The sequence below is a fragment of the Pristis pectinata genome, chromosome 10, assembly GCF_009764475.1.
Source record: "Pristis pectinata isolate sPriPec2 chromosome 10, sPriPec2.1.pri, whole genome shotgun sequence".
In the NCBI taxonomy this organism is placed as follows: Eukaryota; Metazoa; Chordata; class Chondrichthyes; order Rhinopristiformes; family Pristidae; genus Pristis; species Pristis pectinata.
Window position 1 is genome coordinate 67679673 of NC_067414.1, and position 23458 is coordinate 67703130.

General features: G+C 38.9%; 1 protein-coding gene across 5 annotated transcripts in view; it reads left to right on the plus strand.

Annotated features, from left to right (window-relative positions):
- The window catches only part of LOC127574945 (CYFIP-related Rac1 interactor A), a 171117-nt gene that overhangs the window by 136478 nt on the left and 11181 nt on the right, over positions 1-23458 (plus strand). For all 5 annotated transcript variants that reach the window (XM_052024485.1, XM_052024484.1, XM_052024487.1 and 2 more), the window contains 6 exons: positions 15491-15569; positions 18947-19068; positions 19684-19789; positions 20464-20600; positions 20693-20770; positions 20864-20980. In XM_052024485.1, coding sequence (XP_051880445.1) covers positions 15500-15569; positions 18947-19068; positions 19684-19789; positions 20464-20600; positions 20693-20770; positions 20864-20980 — 630 coding nt within the window. In that variant the 5' untranslated portion in view covers positions 15491-15499. The remainder of the gene's footprint in view (positions 1-15490; positions 15570-18946; positions 19069-19683; positions 19790-20463; positions 20601-20692; positions 20771-20863; positions 20981-23458) is intronic.

Sequence of the window (23458 nt, forward strand, 5' to 3'; positions counted from 1 at the left end):
ATGTCCACCATCTCTCATGCTTTTCCTTTTCTAAGCTTCGTTCCCATTTTACCCCGGTCACTGGTGTTTTCCTGAAGCAAAATGCATGACTGACATAAAATATGTTTCCAACGCAGGAGTTTTGGGGAAAAAAGACTAAGTATGTTTTCATGGGTGTTTTTTGTTTATTATTATCGGTTAAACACTGGAGGAGAAAAGAAAACAATTCTAGTCTTACTTGTAAGCCTTTCACCTGGAGCATAGCCATGGGTGAAGTGAAAGAGGGTGCCAGCTCTGTGTAACCATATCTTAGCATGAGCTAGCATTCACCATGGATAATCTAGAAGGTCTTTTTTGTTTATTAATATGTAGTGTTTTGTTACTAAGGTGCTGAAATGGCCTCGCACAGTAGAGGTAACTCTGAAGCTGTTAAGTTGGAATATAGTAATCCTCTAACTGCATTCCTGTACAATAATATGAAGCTTTACTTCTTCACCTAATCCTGCACTGTGGACATATATCCCCAAGCAAACTGACATTGGAATCCATTCCTTTTCTGGATATAAATTGTTGAATTGCTGAAAGACAAAGCATGGGCATTAAATAATTTGTGGGATTTTAAGTCCCTTTGGTGATTTGGGGAGTCAGAATATTGTATGTAAATCAAGTATTTTTAGTAAACCTTCAGTGGATTCTGAACACAGCTGTTCAAAAATAAGTACGTTTAATACCACCAATGAAGTTCACCTGGGTGGGTGACTCCAGGCCGTTTGTTCAATCAATCCAATACTTTTTACTGTTATTTTCCCCTTTTTCATTTAGTATTTGGTCTGGATGATACAGAAACTACTTCACTAAAATCCGAGCAGTAAACCATTCTGGTTAATGAAAGAATTCCAGTGCTGTGTTTCTGCATGGAGCACTTTGCAACTTTCCCTAAATTGTACACTCGCCAGATAAACATGTGTCCCCAGCAAAACATGGAGGTGCTAGACATCGGACAGCTAGGCACTGTTGGAAATGTGCAGCAGGTCATGCAGCATCTGTGGGGAAAGAAACAGAGTTAACATTACAGGTCGATGACATACCTTCAGAATTCCTGCCTGGAGTCTTCTTATCAACCTATCTAAATAGTGTGATTAAAAAAAATTGTTTAATTGGGAGAGCAAAAGCCTTATCAAAATTATTTCCTTGACATGGTAAATATTATTTGTTAATTACCTTCTATAGATTAGCCTAAATAATGAAGAATCCTGAATCTTTTACAGTTTACATGGCTGAAGAAGTAAAGCATTTAGATACTTTGCTATTAGGTGACTTCTGCATAAAGATTGCTCCTTAATTAATGTCACAGATTCATTGTGGCAACCTGGATCCTGATCTTGGTGCCTGTGGAATCCTACGGGGAGGAAGAACAAAATTGAGCAAGAGATGGGTTTGTTGCAAATAATGAACTGATTTTCCTCTCTGAGGTAGACAGTCCCTGTTAAATGTATTGATGTATTTTCATAAAATCTCCACAAATGTTGGCCCTCTCTTTCACAAGACTGGCACCACCTTTCAAAAAAATGTTCTATCCGAATGCAGCAGTGGAGGTAACAACCTTAAAAAATCTATTATACCTGCACAAGACTCCTGGTGCCCTGTCATTTTTGATAGGGATCCCAGTTTTATTAGTAGTGCAATGATGAAATGTATGTATTTGTTTTCTTTTGTCTGTTGGCGCATCAAATGTTGGTGACTCATTGGCCTGCTGGTGAGGTAGCTGTGTAGTTTGGCAGAAATGCAGCAAAATTACAAATGGAATAAATAACGTAGTCCATCCCCCATACTGACAGAGTTTGGGTCCAGAGCAAGTATTGGACAATATTTACCCTGAGAAGTAGAATGAATATGTCTTATGAAAACTCTTTACCCAGGAAGATAACACTACAACTCTTGTACAAGCTGTAGACTTCTCTAGACTGTGAACCTTAAGTGATGTGGTGAAAGTATAAGTAAGAAATAACAGCTATGGAATGTGTTTCTTTTTTATTTCACACAAGAAGAACATTTGGAAAATTAAATGGAACAAAGTTTTTTTTTTCTCTCACTGTTTTACTTGGGTAATTGTATTTGTGTTTCCTCTGCTGTTAGAATTAACATCTGATAACTTGTGTGGTGCAGCACTCACCACATGTAAAATGATCAAAGAACATCAAAAACTTACAGATGCTGGAAATCTGAAATCAACACAGAAAATACTGGAAACACAGCAGGTCTGGTTACATCTGTGGAAAGAGAAACAGAGTTAGTGTTTCAGATCAAAGACTGTTCATCAGAACTGGGAAAGAGGAAATAAATAGTTTTAAGTTCAGAGAGGGTGGGAAGGGATGGATAGGACAAAGGAAATCTCTCCTGGGTGTTGAAATGTTCATTTGGATAAGGTGCCGATGGCCTAGCTGTGCCTGTAGAACCATAGAGCACAACATAGTGCTGATCTCAGGAGACGGAGACATTGCTGTACTGGGTAAGATATATGTCAATACGTGGAAACCTGATGATATGTAATTCCGAGCATTACCAAGCAACTACCCACTTTAAGAAAAAAGATACCATGTTTAATGAATTCATTATTTCACTCCAGTAATTGTACTTGTGTTTCCTCTGCTGTTAGAATTAGCATCTGATAATTTACATTTTCTTTTGATTCTTTCCACAAATGTGGCCTAGCCCAGGCTTTATTGTCTACTGCTAATTGCCATTAAGGAGGTGGTTGACTTGTGGGCTTGAAATCCTCCCGTCCAGGTGATGGAGCTTGTGAGTTCTAGGATTTTAACTCAAGAAAGATGAAGGATCAACAGGATGTTTACAGGTGTGGCTGGTGTGTGGTTTGTGTGTGGGTGTGTGTGAGTGGGGGGGGGGGGGGAGGGGAGAAGGAAGCTTGCAAATGGTGGCGTTTGGGGGATTCTATTAAGGAAACCTTATTGAGTGTATTTTGTTTGGTCAGCAGCCAGAGTGTGTTCATGGTAGAGGGTGTGAACGATTTTTGGTGGTGGATGGTATGCCAATAAAGCAGGCTGCTTTGTTCTGGACGTTGTTGAGCTTCTTGGAACAACCGTCCAAGCAAGTGGAGTTAGTTCCATTACACTCCTGTCTTGTGGATGGCAGAAAACTGTTTGTGGGTCAAAAGATAGCCATACCACAGAATACCCAACATCTGCCTTTCTCTTGTAGCCAGAATAATGTGCAGTTGGTTCAGTTAAATTTCTGGTCCATGTTGCAGCAAGGTTTTGGCACTGGTATAGAAGGAAAGGCATCAGTATCAATTTATTGTACCTGGTATGATGATCGACTAATTGTTGCACCTTTTTGTACAGGAGGAGTGTCATACTTGATCAGTTATCACTGAATACTGCAGGACTGAAGGAGACCATTCAGCATATCGTGCCTGTGGCATGACATTGGAGCCATCCACTCCACTGAGCAAACACCACCGTAGATGTTCCCCTTGTCCCATCCATCCCTCTCCCACACTTTCAAACCAACTTGTTTGTCTGTCTCTCTTTCCCAGTTCTGATAAAAGGTCCTTGTGGTGAGAAAAGGTTCTTTGAGGTCTTAAAGGGCAAGGACTCGGGACAGTCTTTGGAGTTTAAAAATGGTTTATTCACAAAGACAAATGTGGGACAGGATAACGGGCAATACACACACACACACACACACACACACACACACACACACACACACACACACACACACACACACACACACACACACACACACACACACACACACACCCACCCCCAAACTGGTTACAAAAGATCAGGGGAAAAAAAAACAAAACAAAAACGATGCGTGAACACCCCGACTTTGTGCAAGCATCGGCTCTTTGGTCCCAGGGGTCCTTAACTAATTACCCTTAAGTAGTGCACAGCTTACCTCCACATCCCACGGAGAGACAGAGAGAGCCAAGCATGCGGCACTTTTTATACTGCTGGAGGGCTGGGGTGGTCCAGCCCAGGTCATTCAAAAGGGCCAATGGCTCGGTGCCAGCAAGGACAAAGGTGCTCAAATGAGCCAATTGTTCAGGTGTGCACTTGAAGGGTGGGGTGGAGCCAAACTTTGATTGACAGTGGTGTGTCTTCCGACCCAATAAGCAATGCGGTCATCTGACCGGAGGGGTCAGTGTTGTCACTGTCACATGACAGCTTTGACCTTTCACACTACAATCCTCAGCCTGAAACGTTAATTCTGTTGAATTCTTTTACTGTTGTATCCAATCCCCTACTCCTTCCTCATGACTCCCATTACTAATAGCCAGACTTCTGTTGCTAAATACTGCTCACACAATGTGTAACTACACTAGTGTGAGTGGGATAATGGTATGCTGCATGGTCACATTGAGGAATTGATGGAATATAACAGCATTGAAAGGTTTAGTCCAGCACTTATGTGCTGGTTGTTTGCAGAACTATCCCATTAGTTGTAGGTGGAGTGATGGAGTATGGGGAGAGGAAAGTCAGCAGACACCGTTTTGATATCGTTCACTCTTTTAGTTGATGTAAGTTTGCAAAAATACTACTGAATTTGCTTAGAATCATAGTCTAATGATATTAAAAAAACTACAATGTGAAAAGAAGTATTTCTTATTACAGGTCCTCCCCAGGTTACGGCAGGGTTCCGTTCCTGTGAACTGTTCATAACCTGGACAGTGCACATGTTGGAACTGCAGCCATGAACAGAGTTCCCAAGTGGAGGAGATGCCTGCAGCTTCACAGGAGCCAGCAAATCCACCCCACTGGCCTCCTAAACGCTCATTCGAACGTACAGGCTGTACGTAAATCAGTTGTTCTTAACCTGGGGAAGACCTGTAGTAAGAATCCAAAGTCATGTAAAAGCTCCAGTTAAAGGATGTCTGCATTTGTGGTAGCAGGCAACATCAAAACACAAACTTACGTAAATCTATCAAAGTCCTGAGGCTCTTTGTTGGTAGACAAAACGGTGAATAGTGAGAGCAGGATTAGCAGTCAGAGAGACTCATAGAGCTGAAATGTAGACACTCCTGCTGTGTATACACTGCAACCATATTGGGAACAAGTCATTCTTAATCCAAAGGGACTGCCTAAGACGAACACACACTACAATGTTAGAAATAACCTACAGTTCTGTAATGACACAGGTTTGCTCAGATCTAGAAGAAGACAGCATTTTTTAATTCCCCTTTCCAAATGAAATACTTTCCATATGGCACATTGACAGCAACTCCAATCTGCCAGAAGGCCAAGTAAATCAGTTGCTTAATATTCAGTCACACCAGATTTGCTATTGGAATTCCTTTACTAAGCAACAGTAATGAACACAGATCCTTTCTAAATTTTCTTGTTGTCATGGTGTGTGGAATTTATATGCTGCATTGTAACGGCCAGCAAAGTGATGTTAATTAGGTTTAGGAAGTTAGTAAAAAAATCACTGAGCAAAGGAATATTTTCAACAAAGAAATGCCTTCAAAAGTCTGGGATTTTGCTGTTTTAATCTTATTTGCTATGAAGTATTTGAGCATGAACAATAATTGCCGAGTTCAGCAATCACGTTGAAACATACTGTATGTAATTTGATAGGATGATACCAGTGCTACAAAATATTATCATTCACATTCTGATAGTCTAATAATTGAAAGTGCTGACGTGTATTCTTGCATGAAACAAAGTGCTGAAAAATAGATGAAGTCCAGTTTTATCTGGACCCAGTGGATGATGATAAATGGCACTCTTATTCACAACTCAATTATTAGAAACTGACAAACAGAATCTAATGATTTCACAACATGGTTTGGCTCATTATAATGAAAGTTAATTTTGTTTTCATTCGTGGTTCTACTTTGCTGGCCTTAAATTAAGCCCTGCCTGCCCTCTGGTGTACCAGAAATATCACATGGCATGTTTTTGACTAAAAAGAGCAAGGGAGTTGACCATAAAAGCCTGACCAATATTTATCATTCAGTAAACACCATCAAAGCAGTGTACTTGGTTATTGGTGTTTTGGGATCTCGTCTGTGTAAGTCAGTTGCCTTGTTTCCTGTATTGCAACTAGGACTGCACTTAAAAGTGTTTGATTGGCTATAATGCACTTTGGGAAGTTCTGACATTTATCAAAGAGGATATGTAAATGCAAGGCTTTTTTAAAAAAAAATCAGTGCTTTGATAAAAAAAATCTGTTGCACCCAGTTTAGTCTTTCTGGATGACGAGGCTTAAGTACTTGGATTAAGAAATGCAAAGCTGTGGTTGCAGGAGTTCCTCATGATAGCCACTTGGTCAATTCCTCATTTCTTATGGTCAGGTTTTGGCTGTTTGGTTACCTTGGTGTCCAGATCCATTGAAAATGAATCCATTATAAATGAATCCATTATTGTCATAGCCTATTTCAGCAAGGCCTGGACAGCATTCAGGCTTAGACTAATGTACAGCAGGTAATATTTATGTTATTTAGTTGCAAGTTGTGAAGAACATCAAATGTTTCCTCTGTATCCCTCCAAACCCCACCCCCACCCCCACCCTGATGGCCTCCAGCAGCCCAGTTGTCAAGTCCCACCAATGAATGTCGCAATCAGCCAAAAACTTAATCTGGCCAACCATACAACAAATACGAGTAGACCAGAGGCTGTGTCACCTCCTGACCCCCGGTGCTGTCAACAAGGCAGCCACTAGGAGTACAATGGAAGCCTTGTCTCTGAATGCTGCAACTTCATCGACACCCTTGAAACTCAGTGACATTCAGAACAGGGCAACTTGATCTTGTACAACCTCGTCAAGGCTTCTCTTTCCTTCCTTTGCCCCAAGTGATGAAACCACAGTTTTTGTCAAACTTTATCACTGAAATCCCTCACCCTGGAGCCATTCTAGTAAGTAGTTCTTTTGGGATGAAAGTAATATACAAATAAATGTATAGAATACTCACTTAGACTCTCTTGGCAAGAGAATCCACAAATATATTTTACTAGAATTTCAACTAAAAAGTTATTGCATTATTATTTCTAGTTTGACGTAAATCTTGTTAGATTCCTCATAGACAATAATAGTTATCTCCCTATATCTTCTGCCATTTCAACAATTAAAATTCATTCTGCCAGAATTATTCCTGTAAAGTGGAAATCCTGGCTTTTTGTGTCGTTTATCCAACAGAATGATTGTCTAGAAATTAAGCTTCACTCTCTTCCTGCACTAAGCATCTGCTGGGGATAGAATCAATTGCCACTCAGGTCTCCTAAATATGTGTGAAATTGGGCAAAAATCCCATTAAAAGAAGAGTTGTGGCGTTTTACCACACTGATTCATGTGTTTAAATGGAAACTGTGTGGCTGCCCTTGGGAGCTGCATGCAGAACTCTATTGCCGTGTAACCACTGGTTAGTAAATCAGAGCTACGGAGCTCTCAGCCACAGTACAGCAGCAGAAGAGGCTGTGTGGGAGGTAAGGGAAAATGCAGAAGAGGGGGAGACATGGCACTCTCCAATCTCTTGGGGCACTACCCACAGCATCAGCTGATTGACTCCCCTGCAAAGTGTGGGCTGATCAAGGGGCAAGTGATCGCAGGCTACAGTTTTGAAGTGATCTGAACAAAGGCTGTGACAAGTGGAAGGACCGGTGAATTGTGTTACATTGCAAGGTGAGTTCGGGACACGCTGTGTGCTGGGCGTCGATGTGACAGTGCTGTCTCTTTAATTGCTGTCTCATTCTCAAACCCTGCGCCTCTTGCTCTGGGTCTTTCCTGTGAGCTAGCAGCAAAGGTTGAAGATTTCCCCAAAGAGCTCAGATTTCTGTTGGCAGTGGGGAAAAACGTGTGACCTGAGCGCACCATGTCATTAGCTGCATGGCTGATGCTGGGTAATCATCGGCCACTCTAAGGGAAGTCACACAAGGAAGTGCCAGGCCAATTTCTTAGAGTATTCAGTTTCACACAGAAATAATTGCTATTATAACCTATCCTGAATAAAACTATTTTTATCAACAAACAAGTCTGACTACTAAACTCGTATGCCTTAATTTGCAGAGACTGACTATCGACCTGGAGCTGAATTAGCATTTTGTCTAATCCACAATCACCAAGTTTTGGTATAACTTCAGCAAAAGAAAGATCCTTTTAGTAATCCTGAAGTTCAGTTGATGTATTTGGAGATGATCTTGGGCAGCTGGTAATCTCCAGTTGATAATTGTGTCTGAGCACAACAGTGGCAGTGAAGGAGAACAGAACAGCATCTTGTTGCCAATGGAAACCCTGTTACTATGCAACCTGAGTATCTATCTACTTTGTGTTGCTACAATTGTAATTCGCTCAGTAGATGACTGGCTGTTCTTGTATTAAAATTTGTACCAAAGAAATGGGAATTATAAACCTGCATTCAATGGAAAACATAAACTGGCTCTGAGCTAATTTGTTTCATGAGAGTAAAGGAGCTAGTAGAATTACTGTTTTTTTTAAAAATGAAACAACAAAACAAATCATTTTATCACTGGTAATCCCCTCTCTCCTTCACCCTGGGGATTCATTTTGTAGTCAGATGTTAATGGCCTCAATGGAAGCAAATTAGAGGATTCATTAATATCTACCTTGATTTAGTTGGTGCACATTTAAATTATTGTTGATGCATTTTTCTTTTTGAAGACAAATTGTTGCATTTGTGCTTCAGCTTGTTTGCCTTGCATTGATGTTTCCTGGTTGATGAAGTTGTGCTGAAAACTGTAGAAAATCTTGGTGTTGGTGCAAGTGAACTCCTCAGCCTAGGCTCAGCACTACCATTCCTTCCTAGGGATCAGAGTTCTGGGTTAAATTTCCATTCCAAAGGCTTCAATATGTGCTCTACACTGATGCTTCAATGCCATCTTTTGGATGCCACACCAGACCAAAGCCTTGTCTGTTCTCTGATGTACTATAAAGTATCCCATGCCATATTTGAAAAACCAAGAGCCTTCCCCCCACCTCCCCCCACCCCTTCTCAAGGCCAACGTTTATCCCAAAATAAATACTACTACATTACTGCCTAGGGATCTTGCTGTGTATATATCACAGCCTTACTTCTTGATGATATCACTGTGGCAACAATGGAAAAGGACTTGGTTGTGAAGTATGATGAGACAACCTGAATTGGTTTTGGGTGATGAATTAGTGAACCAGTGTTCTCAGCATTATAACGTTTCAAATTTTGGAGGTTTTGTCACCAGCTTACGGCTGGGTAATTTTTTTTCCTCAGTTGTCAGTATTGGAGAAAATGAGATGGGAGCAGTTTTAGAATGCCATACACTGAGAAGTTTAAGGTGCACATCTAAATGTAATTTATTTAAGAGTATTATTTTTGTCATTTGGGGTCACTGTTCATTTTGGTTCAATCCCTGGAAAATAGTGGGATGTGGAAAAACAAGCATCATAATTACTGGTCAGATTTGTGCACTTTGCCCTGCATTCCAAAATCCGTATGTTCTCCCAAATTGATAAACTGGTGTGCACATGCATCCAGAAGTATGTCATGTCTCTGCAAACGGACTAAAAAGAAATGTCAGGAATGGAATAGAGCTTTCTGATTTTTTTACTTGCAGTGTTACTTGGGAGTTGGCGGTAAGGAAGGAGAATTAATTATCCTTCCAAATGTTAAACCATGAATAGTTTCACTGCAACAGGTACTACAACAATCTCTTCAGGTGCTTTTTTTTCAAATTGTATTGACTTTTCTAACAAATGACTGAGGTTTTACTTTTTGTTACCATTAAATTTGAGTTAAAAGAAAATGCAAGACCTTATTTTATCCTTGCTTTCTTCACAAATGCATGTACATAGGCATATTATGCTGCACCAGGTTTTCACAGCAAACTGCAGGATGGAGGTTTGGGAGATTGGAAAAAGTTCTGTACAACATGTCCTTCCATCAATATATTAAACTAATAGCTCCCTATATCATGGTTGTATTACTGCTATTTGAAGATATTCTCTTGCTGCAAATGTATTATCATCACAGTGGTTGGCTGGCTGTCATTTTGATAACATTTTCGGGTTATATTGTTCCTTCAAGTGGGCTCGGTTTCTGGAGCTGCATGACAATCTTTGCACAAAGTTGGCCAGTATCCAAGTTTATGCTGCAAAATTCACTGCAGTACAGACCTCTGAAGTGGAGGATTTAGTCTGAACTTTTCAATATACCACAGTTACTTCAATATAAGTTGTTCATTTTAAGCACAGTCATATCTCAAGGTGTGTCCTATATGCAGCTAAATACGGAACTGTAAGTTTTATCTTGCAGCTAGATGTATAAGCAGACACGGAAGACGTCACGAAGGAGGATATCTGTCTTAAAAGACATCTGAATTTTTATATAAGCCTACAATTCAGTGATGGGATTTGATTTTACTGCAGTTTCTTGCATTGTGCTCCATCAAATAGTTTCTTTTCATTTTAAATAATATTCAGAAATGCTGGTATGTTGTAGGCCTAACCTCCATCATATTCCTGTGACTGAAGTTTTAACTGTGGCATAAACTCATTTATAAGTGCTTACATCCAAATACCTCAAGTGATCATACAGACGTATCACCAGAAGTAATTTCTACCGAGTCCAGAGTGCCCAAAAGTGTTATACAGTGTCTTCATTACCAAAAACAGGAAATGCTGGGAATACTCAGCAGGTCAGGCTGCATCTGTGGGAAGAGAAATAGAGACGTCCCCTGCCCCCAGCCTCCCTGCAGCTTTACAAGTTGCTCTTGTCTCCTTTACAGTTCTGACAAAGGGTCTCCAACCGAAAACATTGACTCTGTTTCTCTTCCCATAGATGCAGCCTGACGTGTTCAGTGTTTCCATCATTTTCTGTTTTTGTTTTAAATTTCCAGCATCTGCAGTTTTCAATTTTCACTGATTAATTACCAAATGTTCCATGAGATTTATTTTACCTCTGCAATCCTACAGCAGTGTGGTCATCCTGATTAGAATGTTTGTCAGCTCTCGAATTAAATTATCATGTTAGGTAAATAAGTATTTTTGGATAAAATTTGTTTACCTATTCTGTACATTTGCCAAAATACCATTTCTCCTTTTACTGTGTCTTGCCAGGAGAAAAACTAGCTTGTTGAAAACCCCAAATATTCTGATGTCCTTTTAGGGGAGGGAGACAGTTACCCCCTGCCTGGTGTGGCCCACAAGTGATTCCAGACTTCTGCTGTGCAGTAACCATTAATGCTATCAGGGCCACTGGGACTGGACAGGAAACATGGCTGTGCCTAAGAATTATCTTAGATGAAGCTGTTAAAGGCTCTTTAAAACAGGTTCCCAGATTGTACTCTTTCCCCCTTTTTATGTATATATTTTTTCCTTTTCATTTGGCTCATTGACAAGAGAAAATACCACTGTTGCCATTCTGGCTGTAAGCCACAGCACACAAAAGAGATGATGCTTATGTTTAATGCAGAGCCAGGTAAATCCACGGGGCTTAAATATTTGGTCTAAATCAAACTTAATTAGAGCATTGCAAAACAGAAACGGGTATTGACTCGCAAGTGGAATGGCACGAATAGTATAGCAAAACATTAATATGTACAGCCAGGGTATGGGTTTTCACTCAGGCTACATCTTCTGGCTCTGACTGGGCAGTGTTGAGGAAGAGGAAGTTATTCATTTCTTCTTTCATTTATGGATGCTTTATGTTCATTACATGATCAATCAAAGTAAAGGAGAGCAGAAAAGTGGAAATGGGTAGCTACACATCTTTCTGCTGTAGGTAACCCATAATGTTGTAACAGGAGTTGTGGATCCTTTGATCTATTCAGTTTGATGATCTCCTTCCATTCTTGATTGAGAAGAAAATGTTATGTCTTAAAAGAGGTGTCGCAAGCAGTTAGGATTTTTGGACTTGGTTCACCTTGCTATTCGAGTTGAAACTCAAATGTCCAATTTAACATGATCAAACATCACCCAACCAAACATGTATTATGTCTTTTGCAAATGTGACGGCTTCAGAGAGCATGTGTGGAAGGGTATAACCTGCATTATTTTATTAGGTGAGGACATCATTTTCATAGAAGGGTGAGAAAAAATGCAAATTAATTAAGATACTGTGCTGAATCTTAATTTTATTGCAGATTATTAATCAACAGGATATCTGGATTCTCGGCCAGATACACTAGCAATGAAGTCTGATTCATAAGAGAGCAGCTTGCATCTTCTACATCAGGGTGCCATCAAAACCATTTTCAAACAAATTTACATTTTTCCTGGAAATTGTCTCCTGGGAATAGTTGAATGATACATATTTCTCCTTTACTGATGAAATGTATATGCATAGATTTTTGAAATACTGAGTTCTTCACAAAGTGCAGACTTGATTTGTCAGCATCTGCCTCATTTATAACCATATTTGTACTTGATAAAAGCCAAATGATACGCATTGACCTGAGAATAACATAATTCCTTCTAAGGCTTGTGATGAGAGTTGTCTAAGCAAGTGGATAAAATTCAGTAATAAATTACAGATTTGGTGAATTAATTTGATGTGGCTTTTTATTTTTAAAATTCTGTTTTAACCTAAACTTACTGCCACAATATTGCTCCATTCTGATCTGAGCAATTTTCAAGCTGATGACATGCCAGTCCATTCTCCACACAGTCTAAGTACTTGCTAAAGCCTTTTTTGGCCATTTATTCCTACTGCATAGTTAAACTTGAAACTTTGAAGAGAGCAGTTTGAGGTTTAGTTTTTTCCTTATACTATATCCATAAAATTAAATAATTGCCTGTTTCAAACCCATGAGTTAACTTTAACATTGCAGAACTTGTAATTGTTAATGGTGGAAACAAGAATTTCACAGAGAGAGCCAATTTGTGTCTGGCTTCAATTCATGGTGACAAATTTTGTTCCTTTTATGAATCTCAAACTCTTCCTAAAGATTACCTTTGGAATTATAAAAGTACTATAATGAAAATGTCCCTCCTTCTTTCCTCTAAACCTCCATGTTTTCTGCCTGTGCAAATTTACCTCCCAGTTTAAAATCATTATCCATCCAAATCAAATTTGAAGGATTTGGTCACCACTGAGTAATGGTGGGAAGAATGAGCAATGGTTCTGCAAGAAGTGTTTGCAAAGCACAATTCTGTAGGCAGACAAGTGGAATCGTTGGGACTGTGGTCTGAAATAAATAAAGCAAAACCTTGAAATCTAGTGTGATTAAAGGGATTTAACTCATCCAGTTGTTTTTGGAACACTGCTGAGGAAGTACTGCACTGTCAGAGATGTCATCTTTCAATTGACACATTAAATGCTCACCTGTTCCCTCAAATGGATGTAAAAGATCTCATCGCACTTTTTCAATATTTATCTTTCATTACAGCCATTTGCCCATCATTATCTCATCATTGTTTGTGGAAACTGCACCACTTCAAGTGACTACAAATCAAGTATTTCATTAGCTGTAAAGCACTTTTGATGCCCTGATGTTCTAACCAGTGCTACATAAATGTAAGGTTTCCTCTGAAATAGTGATCCTGGTCAGGGCTTTTATTTGATACAGAATTTTGTATTGTGTCTTTTGTGTATTGAATCTTTATTGTGTCTTTTGGGATCAGATTTCCCAAGTTTTTGACATTGGTATTGGCATACAAGAACTTAGATTTGAAATCAGTTGCTTGGGATGTACTGGCAAATTGCATTTACTTGAAATTTCTCTGTCAAGCACAGAGTACAAAATAAAATGTTCAGTTGAGTACAAGGATTAACTTGGATTATGCTCTACTGTATTGGCTGGAATCTTGCCAATTCTAGATCAGAGGTTAGGAAGCAAATCAGGGACATGCCCATGTGAGGTCTGGAGCCACTAGCTGCCTCAGTTATTGCCTTTTCCTTAAACTAGGACCCAGCTGTCAAACTACTCAGCTTGCACTGGCAATAAGATGACCCACAAAGCAGCCCTTGAGGATGTTCTCAAAGGGCTTGTGAGCTAATATTTGGCATGATCTAGCTGCATTGACAGTACCTGATGTCTGGAAGAGTGCTGTACTGCCTACACCCAGGCAAACAACATCTGCTTGGTCAACCTCAAGGAATTACTTGGAAGTCACAGTATAGAAGCAGCCACTTAGTCCCATCTAGTCCAGTTACTGATCCCCAACTACTTTATTCCCATTTGCTTCATTCATCCATCTAATCTGATATTAAATTTTTTTCTTCTTTATTCATTAACTCCAGTGGTGCATCACCACCTGCTGTACCTTAAACCTTGTATAATCTTGTACCAGTGCCCCATGATTTGGTGAGTGAGCCAGGCTGACACAGTGCAACGTGGCTGGAGATACTGTCATTCTGGTGGTCTGATAGATGAGACCCTGTCTTTGCAGAAAATCCCTTGGAAGTATTTTAAAAACAAGATGAGTTCTCCCTCAAGCAATATTTAGGTAATGATTATCAGTTCATTTCTCTCATTATTGTTTGAAGGACCTTGACACCCATGTTTTCCTGTCTTGCTGCAATGAATACACTTATAAAGTTCTTCCTGGTTGTCTTAAAAAATGTTGGAACAGCATGGGGACTTATGAGAGTTTCTGGGCTCCTTAATTACTGGAAACAGCCTAGCTACCTTCTCCCATTCCTTCATGTTTAAATGTCTCTGAAATTGTTAATCTTCCCCACCTTTGGTTTTTCTGGATTCCAGAGTAATTTGTTTATTGGCCCTTGTAAAAGTCCTCGTACTCTACACAGGAAGCCACTGCTTCATATTTGTCAGAGACGTTAATTTACTCTGAACGTTTCTACTCTTTCCCTCGATCCTGCAGATAATATTGCTCCTTCTGTCAGCTGCCTGTCTTTGAGCAGGAGCCCACTCTCTGAAACCTCCTGTACCAGAACCTCCCTCCATTCTCAATGTGTCAGAATGTCTCCATCTGTGCCAAGTGTCCTGAGCTCTTGAGCTCAGGAAATTTCAGCTGTGGACACTTATGCAAATATATCTTTCTCAGTTACATCTGCTATTTAATATCTTGCATCTGGAGGAACCACATGTTATTGTTTCTTCCTTTGCTGTCACTCCTAATCATAAATGGAAGTGCAATCCAATGTTTCAGGTTAAATGGTACCAGTGGCAACAGATCCACAAACTACTTTCATGATGTTTACAATAATTTACTTGATGTTTTTTTTGTTTTGCTTTGGCTAACTAATTATTTCTATTAAAACACACTAAAGACAGAATCACATCCTTCTTTGTATTTTCTGATCGTGTTCTTTCATCTTCAGCACATTTTATTTAAAATCAAATAGGCCTGTTATAACTTGTATATGTAACAAAATATAAAATTGCTTTGAATATAATATGCTCCTTTATTTTTAGTTGTTTTTTATTGTGGAAATGTGCTTTCAAATCTGTTCACTGGAAGCTGCTGGTATAAAATATTAGTTTCTGTACTTTTTAACAATAAATGTTTTACCTATATTGTTCTCATTTTTAAATGTAATTAATTTAATGCAGTACTTGTTAATGTTTATTTGTATTATGTGTTCCATTTTAATCAGGTTGCTGGGATGGGTAATCTGCTTAAGGTCCTAACCAGGGAGATTGAAAACTATCCACATTTTTTCCTGGATTTTGAAAGTAAGTTGTACTGCAAGGCAGCATTACTACGAACCTAAGTTTCAGCTGGGGAATTCATAAAGTGAAAGCTTTACACAAGATGTGGCTAAGGAACAAAACACTTCTGGAAATCGTTCACTTCTGCTAACAAAACAAAGTTGATGGTATATTTCCCCTCCAAAGTCTTTAATATTCACCACAAGGGCTGATTTTTTTTTTCTTTCTCTTTACTTTGAAACTGAGAATGAACTGTTGCTCAGCTTTTTAATTGAACCATTCTGCAGACACTAGGGTGTGAAAGGAACTAAAATACTGTGGGTATTTGTAACATTGAACCTTCCTGAAATCTATTTTCATATTTCGTGTTTGCTTCATAATTTCACTTGGGGATTCAACCAAGGACAGTGATAGAATTTATACTCAAAAATGGGAACTCAAAATGCAAAAGTTTTGTGCTGGTGTTATTCTGATTGGTGTCATTTGCAGGGTAGTTAATTTGACCTGTTTTACTAAGCTACCAGGTTAAAACTTGGATTTAGGATTTTAAATGAATAGAATCCCTTCTTGAAAATAAACAGTGTTTTCCCCAATGATTTGATGTGTGATTAGAAACAGTTTATGGCTTTCATCTTATTAACTAGCTTGATGTGTAGTGCATCCTACAGTAATTCAAAATGTTAACCTTTTTAGCCATAACCTTTCTTTTCTAATTCAAAGATAAATATGATAATCCATCATTGACATTTATTAATTTTACAGACACTTTGATTTGGTGTGAAGATTTATATGGCAAGAAATATTGTATGCATTCACAAGTCCCTGAAGCTCATAAATTGGATAATGGTTTGTTGGTTTACATCAAACAGACTGAAGTGAATATAAAGGTTGTTGAGTTAATGATGGCAACACTTAGTTCCTTTCATGCCTGTTAAATGACATAATGCAACACGTAATTTTTTTAAAACTAGGATTATTCTTCTACATTCTGTAATCAAGGTTGATTTCTCAACAATATGTGCATTTGTAATAAGCCCACAAAACATTTATTATTATTGTGAAAAAGTGTATCCCACGGTGAGGATTATCCTCTGCCTCAGTTATCTTCGGCACTTGAATTTGCACAATTCAGCGAATTAACTGATTTGCCAGAATTTACCCCTGTTTAAATAGCAGCAACTTGACTACATGTGCATAGAAGTCCCAGCCTTGGTCGCTGATGGTGTTGACACCATACTTTTCATTGCCCTCCTCTGGTGTACTCCCCTTGGAGAGCAGAGCTCCGTCTTGCTGAGTTCCCCAGCTTGTACACTTTCAGATCCTGCACCAGGTTCGATCTTGTGCAGGATCCACAAGCCCTTTGATTGCATTGGGCAATGCAGGCCAAAGGGGAAAAAGTGCAAGAGGCCAGGTTTCCTTTTTCTTTAATTATTTGTTTGTTTAATACTTAAATCACCTTGCAAGTGTTTTAAATATTGCAGTTTATTTTAATTTTCTTACTTTTTTTAAATTTAACTTTATTTGTTTTTAAATTCTCCTGGACATGAGTTACATTCAAGACTGTAAATCGTTGGCTATCAAAGCTGTCAAAGGAAATTCAGAGTGGGGTTTCTGTTTTGCATCATTCGGGATCCTGGTGCCATTCAGAGCCTCATCACTGGACTGTATGATACCAGAGACAAGCAAGATAGGCATTCTGTGTCTTGATTAAATGGACTTGGGAGGGTGCAGAGGTGAAGCCAGCAGAGATGGTTATGGCTGCTGCAGCATTTTATTTGTGGTCAAGAACCATTTATTGTTGTGCATCTGGTAAGATAGAGAGCTCCATTGATAAGTCAGTAAAAGAGCGAATAATATTAGTGATGTTTTCAGTCAACAAGTGAAAGAGGAAATTACAAACATGGGCTCAAAAGTATAATAGATTTTTTTTAATTGGATAAAAATGCTGCCATCATACAGGATTTAAGATACTGCCGTACTTCTATTCAGGGCAGTCATCACACACTGTAAAATTGCTTCAGATGATATCCAACATTTTTTCCCAATTACTTCCCCCTATCAGTGCTGTTTGAGCTCTGCAACCATTTCATCTTTTGATTTGATAATAGATTTGGGGATGGGTGAAGGAAGCATGTAGCTCTGGAGGGAAGGGGAGGGAGTTGGAACACGCAGTTCTGGACAGGAGAGAGAGGGAGCTTGCAGTTCTAGACAAGCAGGAGCATGCATCTCGCGAAGGGAGGGAGCCTGCAGCTTGGGAGACAATTGGGAGGGAGCCTGTGTTTTGGGAGGGGAGGAGGGGGGAGAGCAGACCCTACGAGGTGAGGGGTGCTGCATTGGAAACTGTGGCTCTGGAGGGGATGGAGAGGGCAGGACCTGCTGCTTGGAGGTCAGTATCCAGAATACATTAGATGGGGAACATGTAGATAAAAGTGGTTGTGAGGTACACCTGGGGATATGAGGAAACTGACACTGAATCTTCTAATGATGTCACCACAGGCACCTTGAGGTGGAAGATAAGAGTGAGAACAAGTGTTGAACTTAAGAGAATGGTAGAGGTAATAGTGCTGGAGCTTGACTAGGAGACATAGCAGATAGTTTTATGTGATTGTGAGTGGACTGTTGAGAATAGAGTCGGGTATGCAGTCCGCCAACCACAACAATGGTGAGAGGATGATTTGAGGTGGTGTGGGTAAACATCCCAAAGGTTGCAGGTGGATTGAGAAGCACACAGATGAATCAGATATCATTGATATAGTGCAAAGAAAAAGCAAACTGCTGGAGGAGCTCAAGACGTCGACCATTCCTTTGCCTCCACAGATGCTGCTCGACCCTCTGAATTCCTCCAGCAGTTTAATTTTTGCTCCAGATTAGTGTCTGCAGTCTCTTGTATCTCCACCTTTAACATTGTCACAGGATGTCCTTCGTGATCTTGATTTGTTGGTGTTATTTAACTGAACAAAATGTTTCAGTAATCTAGACCTGGAGGATCAACTAGATTTGTTCTGAATCTTTTGAATTAGAATATGAAACTTAAAACATGTGCCTTTCCTCTTTCCAGTGGTGCTGAGTGGTGATTATTAAGACTCTTTTTTTTATGTGTTAACATTGATCTACTTAATTTACATTATTTGCGCCTCATCATAACCTGAAGATCCAGAGACTAGTTTACATTTATGTTATCCAAATGCAAATATAAGACATGTTTAACTTCAGGTATAATGCAGACGAGATGAGCCTTTTACTGAATACATACTTTAGCACAATAGTATTTAATTCAAAAATCACTGAAGCATTCTTGCTGAAATCTCCATTAGATTCTTAATGTATGTACTTTGTCCAAAATTTAACATGTAACAAAAGTAGCTTTATTTGACTGTTTATCATTTGTCATTTTTGTATAGATGCACAGCCTACAGATGGAGAGAGAGAGATTTGGAACCAAGTGAATGCAGTGCTGCAGGATTCTGAAAGCATTCTAACTGAGCTGCAGGCTTATAAAGGGGCTGGGCAAGAAATAAGAGATGTACGTAGCAACATTCATTTAAAAAGTGGTGATTTAACTCTAAGGGTGAAAGTAGGAATTGTTATTTTTTGATTTCTGCATCATCCCACTATCGTTTAGGATTATATTTCTGCAGAAACTTTAAATGACTGAAATGACCATAGTTGCTTTAAAGTATGTGAACCTTCTCCTTAGATGTACATTACTGATAAACATTTTTCGAGGGTCAGATGGAAACAGTTCAATTAATTCAAAGAAGAGTATTTTTAAGACAGGCCATGTAACTTTGTAAATTCCAAAATAAAAGCATATTTGTTCAGAAAGTTTTTAGTTTGGAATTTACAAAGTTACAGGGCCTGTTTTAAAAATACTCTTCTTTGGATTAATTGAACTGTTTCCATCTGTCCGTCGAGAAATGTTTATCAGGAATGTACACCTTGCGAGAATGTTCACATACTTTAAAGTAACTCTGGTCATTTAAAGTTTAGTCTAATACTATATAATACATTTAAATTACTCTTTTGGGAATAAAATGATGTCAATCACATCTTGAATTTAATTTGAAAGTTTAATGTAGATAATAAAAACAAAAACATGTATATTCCTGTGGTGCTGTGTATTTTTGTGTCTCCCCAGGCAATTCAAAACTCAGGTGATGATCAACTTCAGGACAGAGCATGGAATTCAGTATGTCCACTGGTTGGGAGACTTAAGAGGTTCTATGAATTCTCCATAAGATTGGGTAAACACTTGGATTTTTTTTGTCTCTATACCAGTTGGGAAAGGGGAAAAACAGCTTTGCTACTTTGTGTATCAGACATTACCTAGAATGTCACATTTACTTTGCAGAGCTGCTTAGAATGGTATTCTGTAGATCATACCAAGTAACACTGATGATGGTAGATGTACTAGAATTCCTTCAGAAATCCATTTTGGGGTCATACAGCACAGAAACAGGCCCTTTGGCCCAACTCATCCACATTGACCGTCAAGCACCCACCTGTGTTGGATGCCAGCAGTGACAAAGTAGCATTTGGGCCAGGTTTTCCATATTGAGTTTGCAGGCCAGCCCTTTCAGTCACACATGCAAGCTGACAGTCAACTTTCACGACATTGGCTTTGGCAAGTCTTGCTCCTGAAAGCAGGAAATGTTCTAACAAACACCAAATATTCTGGACCTGAGATTTACAATTGCATCTGATTTAATACTGTGTTGGGGAATTCAGACCAGCCACCCTGATGTATGTGCAGCTTTCCTTTGAGCTTAGTTTACCCAAAGTGGAGATGTGAATGATTTGGATTCCCTTAACGTCACAATTCCTGAAGCTCATTTCATTACAATTTGGCTTGGTTTTAGTTTGTAGTTAGAAAATGCAAACTTCTGTTTCCTTTTTTGTCTGTGTGTTCTAAATGCAGAAAAAGCATTACAAAGCCTTTTGGAGACTTTGACATATCCACCCTACACACCAACTCAACATCTGGAACGGGAGCAAGCTCTAGCCAAACAATTTGCAGAGATTCTACATTTTACTCTCCGCTTTGATGAACTTAAGGTTAGAAAGCATCTAGAAACTCAAACTTGAAAATGTTTAAACTTAATGCAGAAATAACATTGAAATATGCCCTAATTTTGCTTCTGTCCTAGATGAAAAATCCAGCCATCCAGAATGACTTTAGTTACTACCGACGAACAATTAGTCGTAACAGAATTAACAATATGCATGTGAGTGGAAGTATTCTATAAGACAACATATAATTAGTGAATTAGCTTTATTTGCCTTTATGTTTAATTAATGTTCCTTCTTTGTTCATACAGTTAGATACTGAGAATGAAGTAAACAATGAAATGGCCAACAGAATGTCCTTATTTTACGCAGAAGCAACACCAATGCTAAAAACACTAAGTGATGCGACAACCAAGTTTGTATCGGAGGTACGTATACCAAGATAGTTACTGCACTATGTTATGATTTACTAATAATTGTCTTGTTTAGTCAGAGCTATAACAGTGCCTTTTATAAGTGTAGACAAATGAGTTTATTTGACATGTTCTCAAATTGAGGAATTGTATGACTTTTCAGAAAGTCCTGCAACATTATTGTTTCAGGTGATATGCCAGATTGTAGTACCAGCAAATGTATGAGTGAAAATTTATACTTCAGCTTGGTTTTGTGTGAGAGAAGAATGGAAGGAGAAATGGTAATCAGAATACCCAGAAAGAGAAATAAATAGTGATTCAATGGATGAATTATTTGCAGGTTGCTCTTGGTAACTTTTAAGTAGCCAATAACAGATGTTATAGAAGATCACTCGCTCAGGAAATGTTCAGAGACTTGACAGCACCTTAATTCATCTGCGCTGCACTTTACCCTCTTTAAATCTGCAGTGTAATGGGGATCGGAAGAAGATTAGCCTAGATTTTCAATGAAGGATAGTGGTGACACATTCACCATTATTGAGCAGTAAAATCAATCCGCCAATTTCTGCCTTCCACACATGGCACAGTTAAATGTATAGATCTGGAAGTTACCCTCTATGTTGCCCTGCTATTGGATTGCTTCACTGCATCAGTACCTCAGGCAAGACTCGGCTGTTACACACAATGATGGTGTGTAGCTAACTGACAAGCTGCCTACTAAGCACAGAAGAAAATGTTGGGACCTGGGCATTCTTGTGTTAGTGTATTTTTAACAATGCATGAAGTCTTAACTATAGCCAAACAGCACCTCTGTAAGATGTAAATTTTCAATACTAGAGTTGGAATTTATTTCCTAAAGACCTTAATTGTTGAGGAAAAGATACAACTATTAAGAACGTTAATATTATTTAAACTTTTCTATTTTTATCTCATTTTTTTTTCTCAAATCCATCCTTCTTTTCATTGCTGTATTTGGTTTTAGTAATTTGTTCCCTGATTAAGGCTTTCGGTTTGATTCATTGATTAGACGTGACATTTCATGCCCTGTTCACACAGACTTAAATCCACTGTGGAGGGTGGTTTTCTGTTTTTGCTCATTAATTACCACACATCACAACACAAACCCACATACTCTGTGGAGAAATATAAAACTATTAAACAGAAGCGACACTCATTTGCTGGGACAGCAAGATCTGGGCCATGAAATTTAGTTAAGCACTTAATGATGAAGTCTATTTAGTTATTAATGTGCAATTTTTCTCTCTCCCAATATAAAAAAAGTGTTTAAAATTATGTATGTAAATATCTACGGCATTGGGTGCTGCCATTAAATTTATATTATCAAGGAATTCCCCCTTCTCAGGCGTGCTTATGCATTATAATTATTTCTCCATTAATCAGAGCAGGATCACTGTGATAAGCCATTAAACTACTGCTCTGAATAAAACTGACATAAACAAGTTAGATCATGCTAACATCATATGCTGCATGTTTTTAAGAGGTTGTTTTCAGAGAATAGTGTACATGCATGCTACCGGGCAAAGTTATTACTATTGATAGTTCTGTTTGTTGCGATCTCAATGATGCAGTAATGGGAGTAGTAGCATTCTGAACTATGATCCAGATCCTGACCTAGCAACATGAGGTGGAAAGCCAGCATTTATTGCTCTGTTTGCGTATAGAGTCATACAGCACTGAAGCAGACCCTTCAGTCCACCATGTCTATGTTGACCATCAAGTACTCACCAATGTTAGTCCCATTTGCCAGCACTTTGATCATAGCCTTCTAAGCGTTAACAATTCCAGTGCTTGTCTAGGTATTTAAATGTTGAGGGAGTACCTGCCTCCGACTCACGGTCAAGCAGTATGTTCCAGATTTGAGCCACCCTCTGGGTGAAAACGTTCTTCCTCAGATTTCTTCTTAAACCCCTTGCCTTTATCCTAAACCTGTGTTCTCTAATTTTAGATTCTTGACCTTGAGGTGGTGATGAGCTTCTAGCTTGACAGTTGTTGCTAAGGATGATTATGAAACCACTAGCTTGTGGTTAAAGACCTGTTTGGTTTGCCAATATACTTTAGGAATCAGCTGACGCTCCCCAGTTAAAATGTGATTCCACACCCACAAATCTCATTGACTTTTAAGTGCTCATCTGAAAATGGCTTAGAAGTCTACTTAACAGAAGAACGGTTTAGGATAAGCTTTGTCAGCAATAGCCACTTCTGAATCAGAGCTAGCAGTTTCAATAAATCTCAGAATCAGGTTTAATGTCACTGTCTTACTAGCCGTGAAATTTGTTGTTCTGTGGCCGCAGTACAGTGCAAAGACATAAAATTACAAAATGAGTAAATAGTACAAAAAGGAATGATGAGGTGGTGTTCATGGACCATTCAGAAATCTGATGACGGAGGGGAAGGAGCTGTTCCTGAATCGTTGAGTGTGGGTGTTCAGGCTCTTGTACCTCCTCCCTGATGGTAGTAACGAGAAGAGGGCAT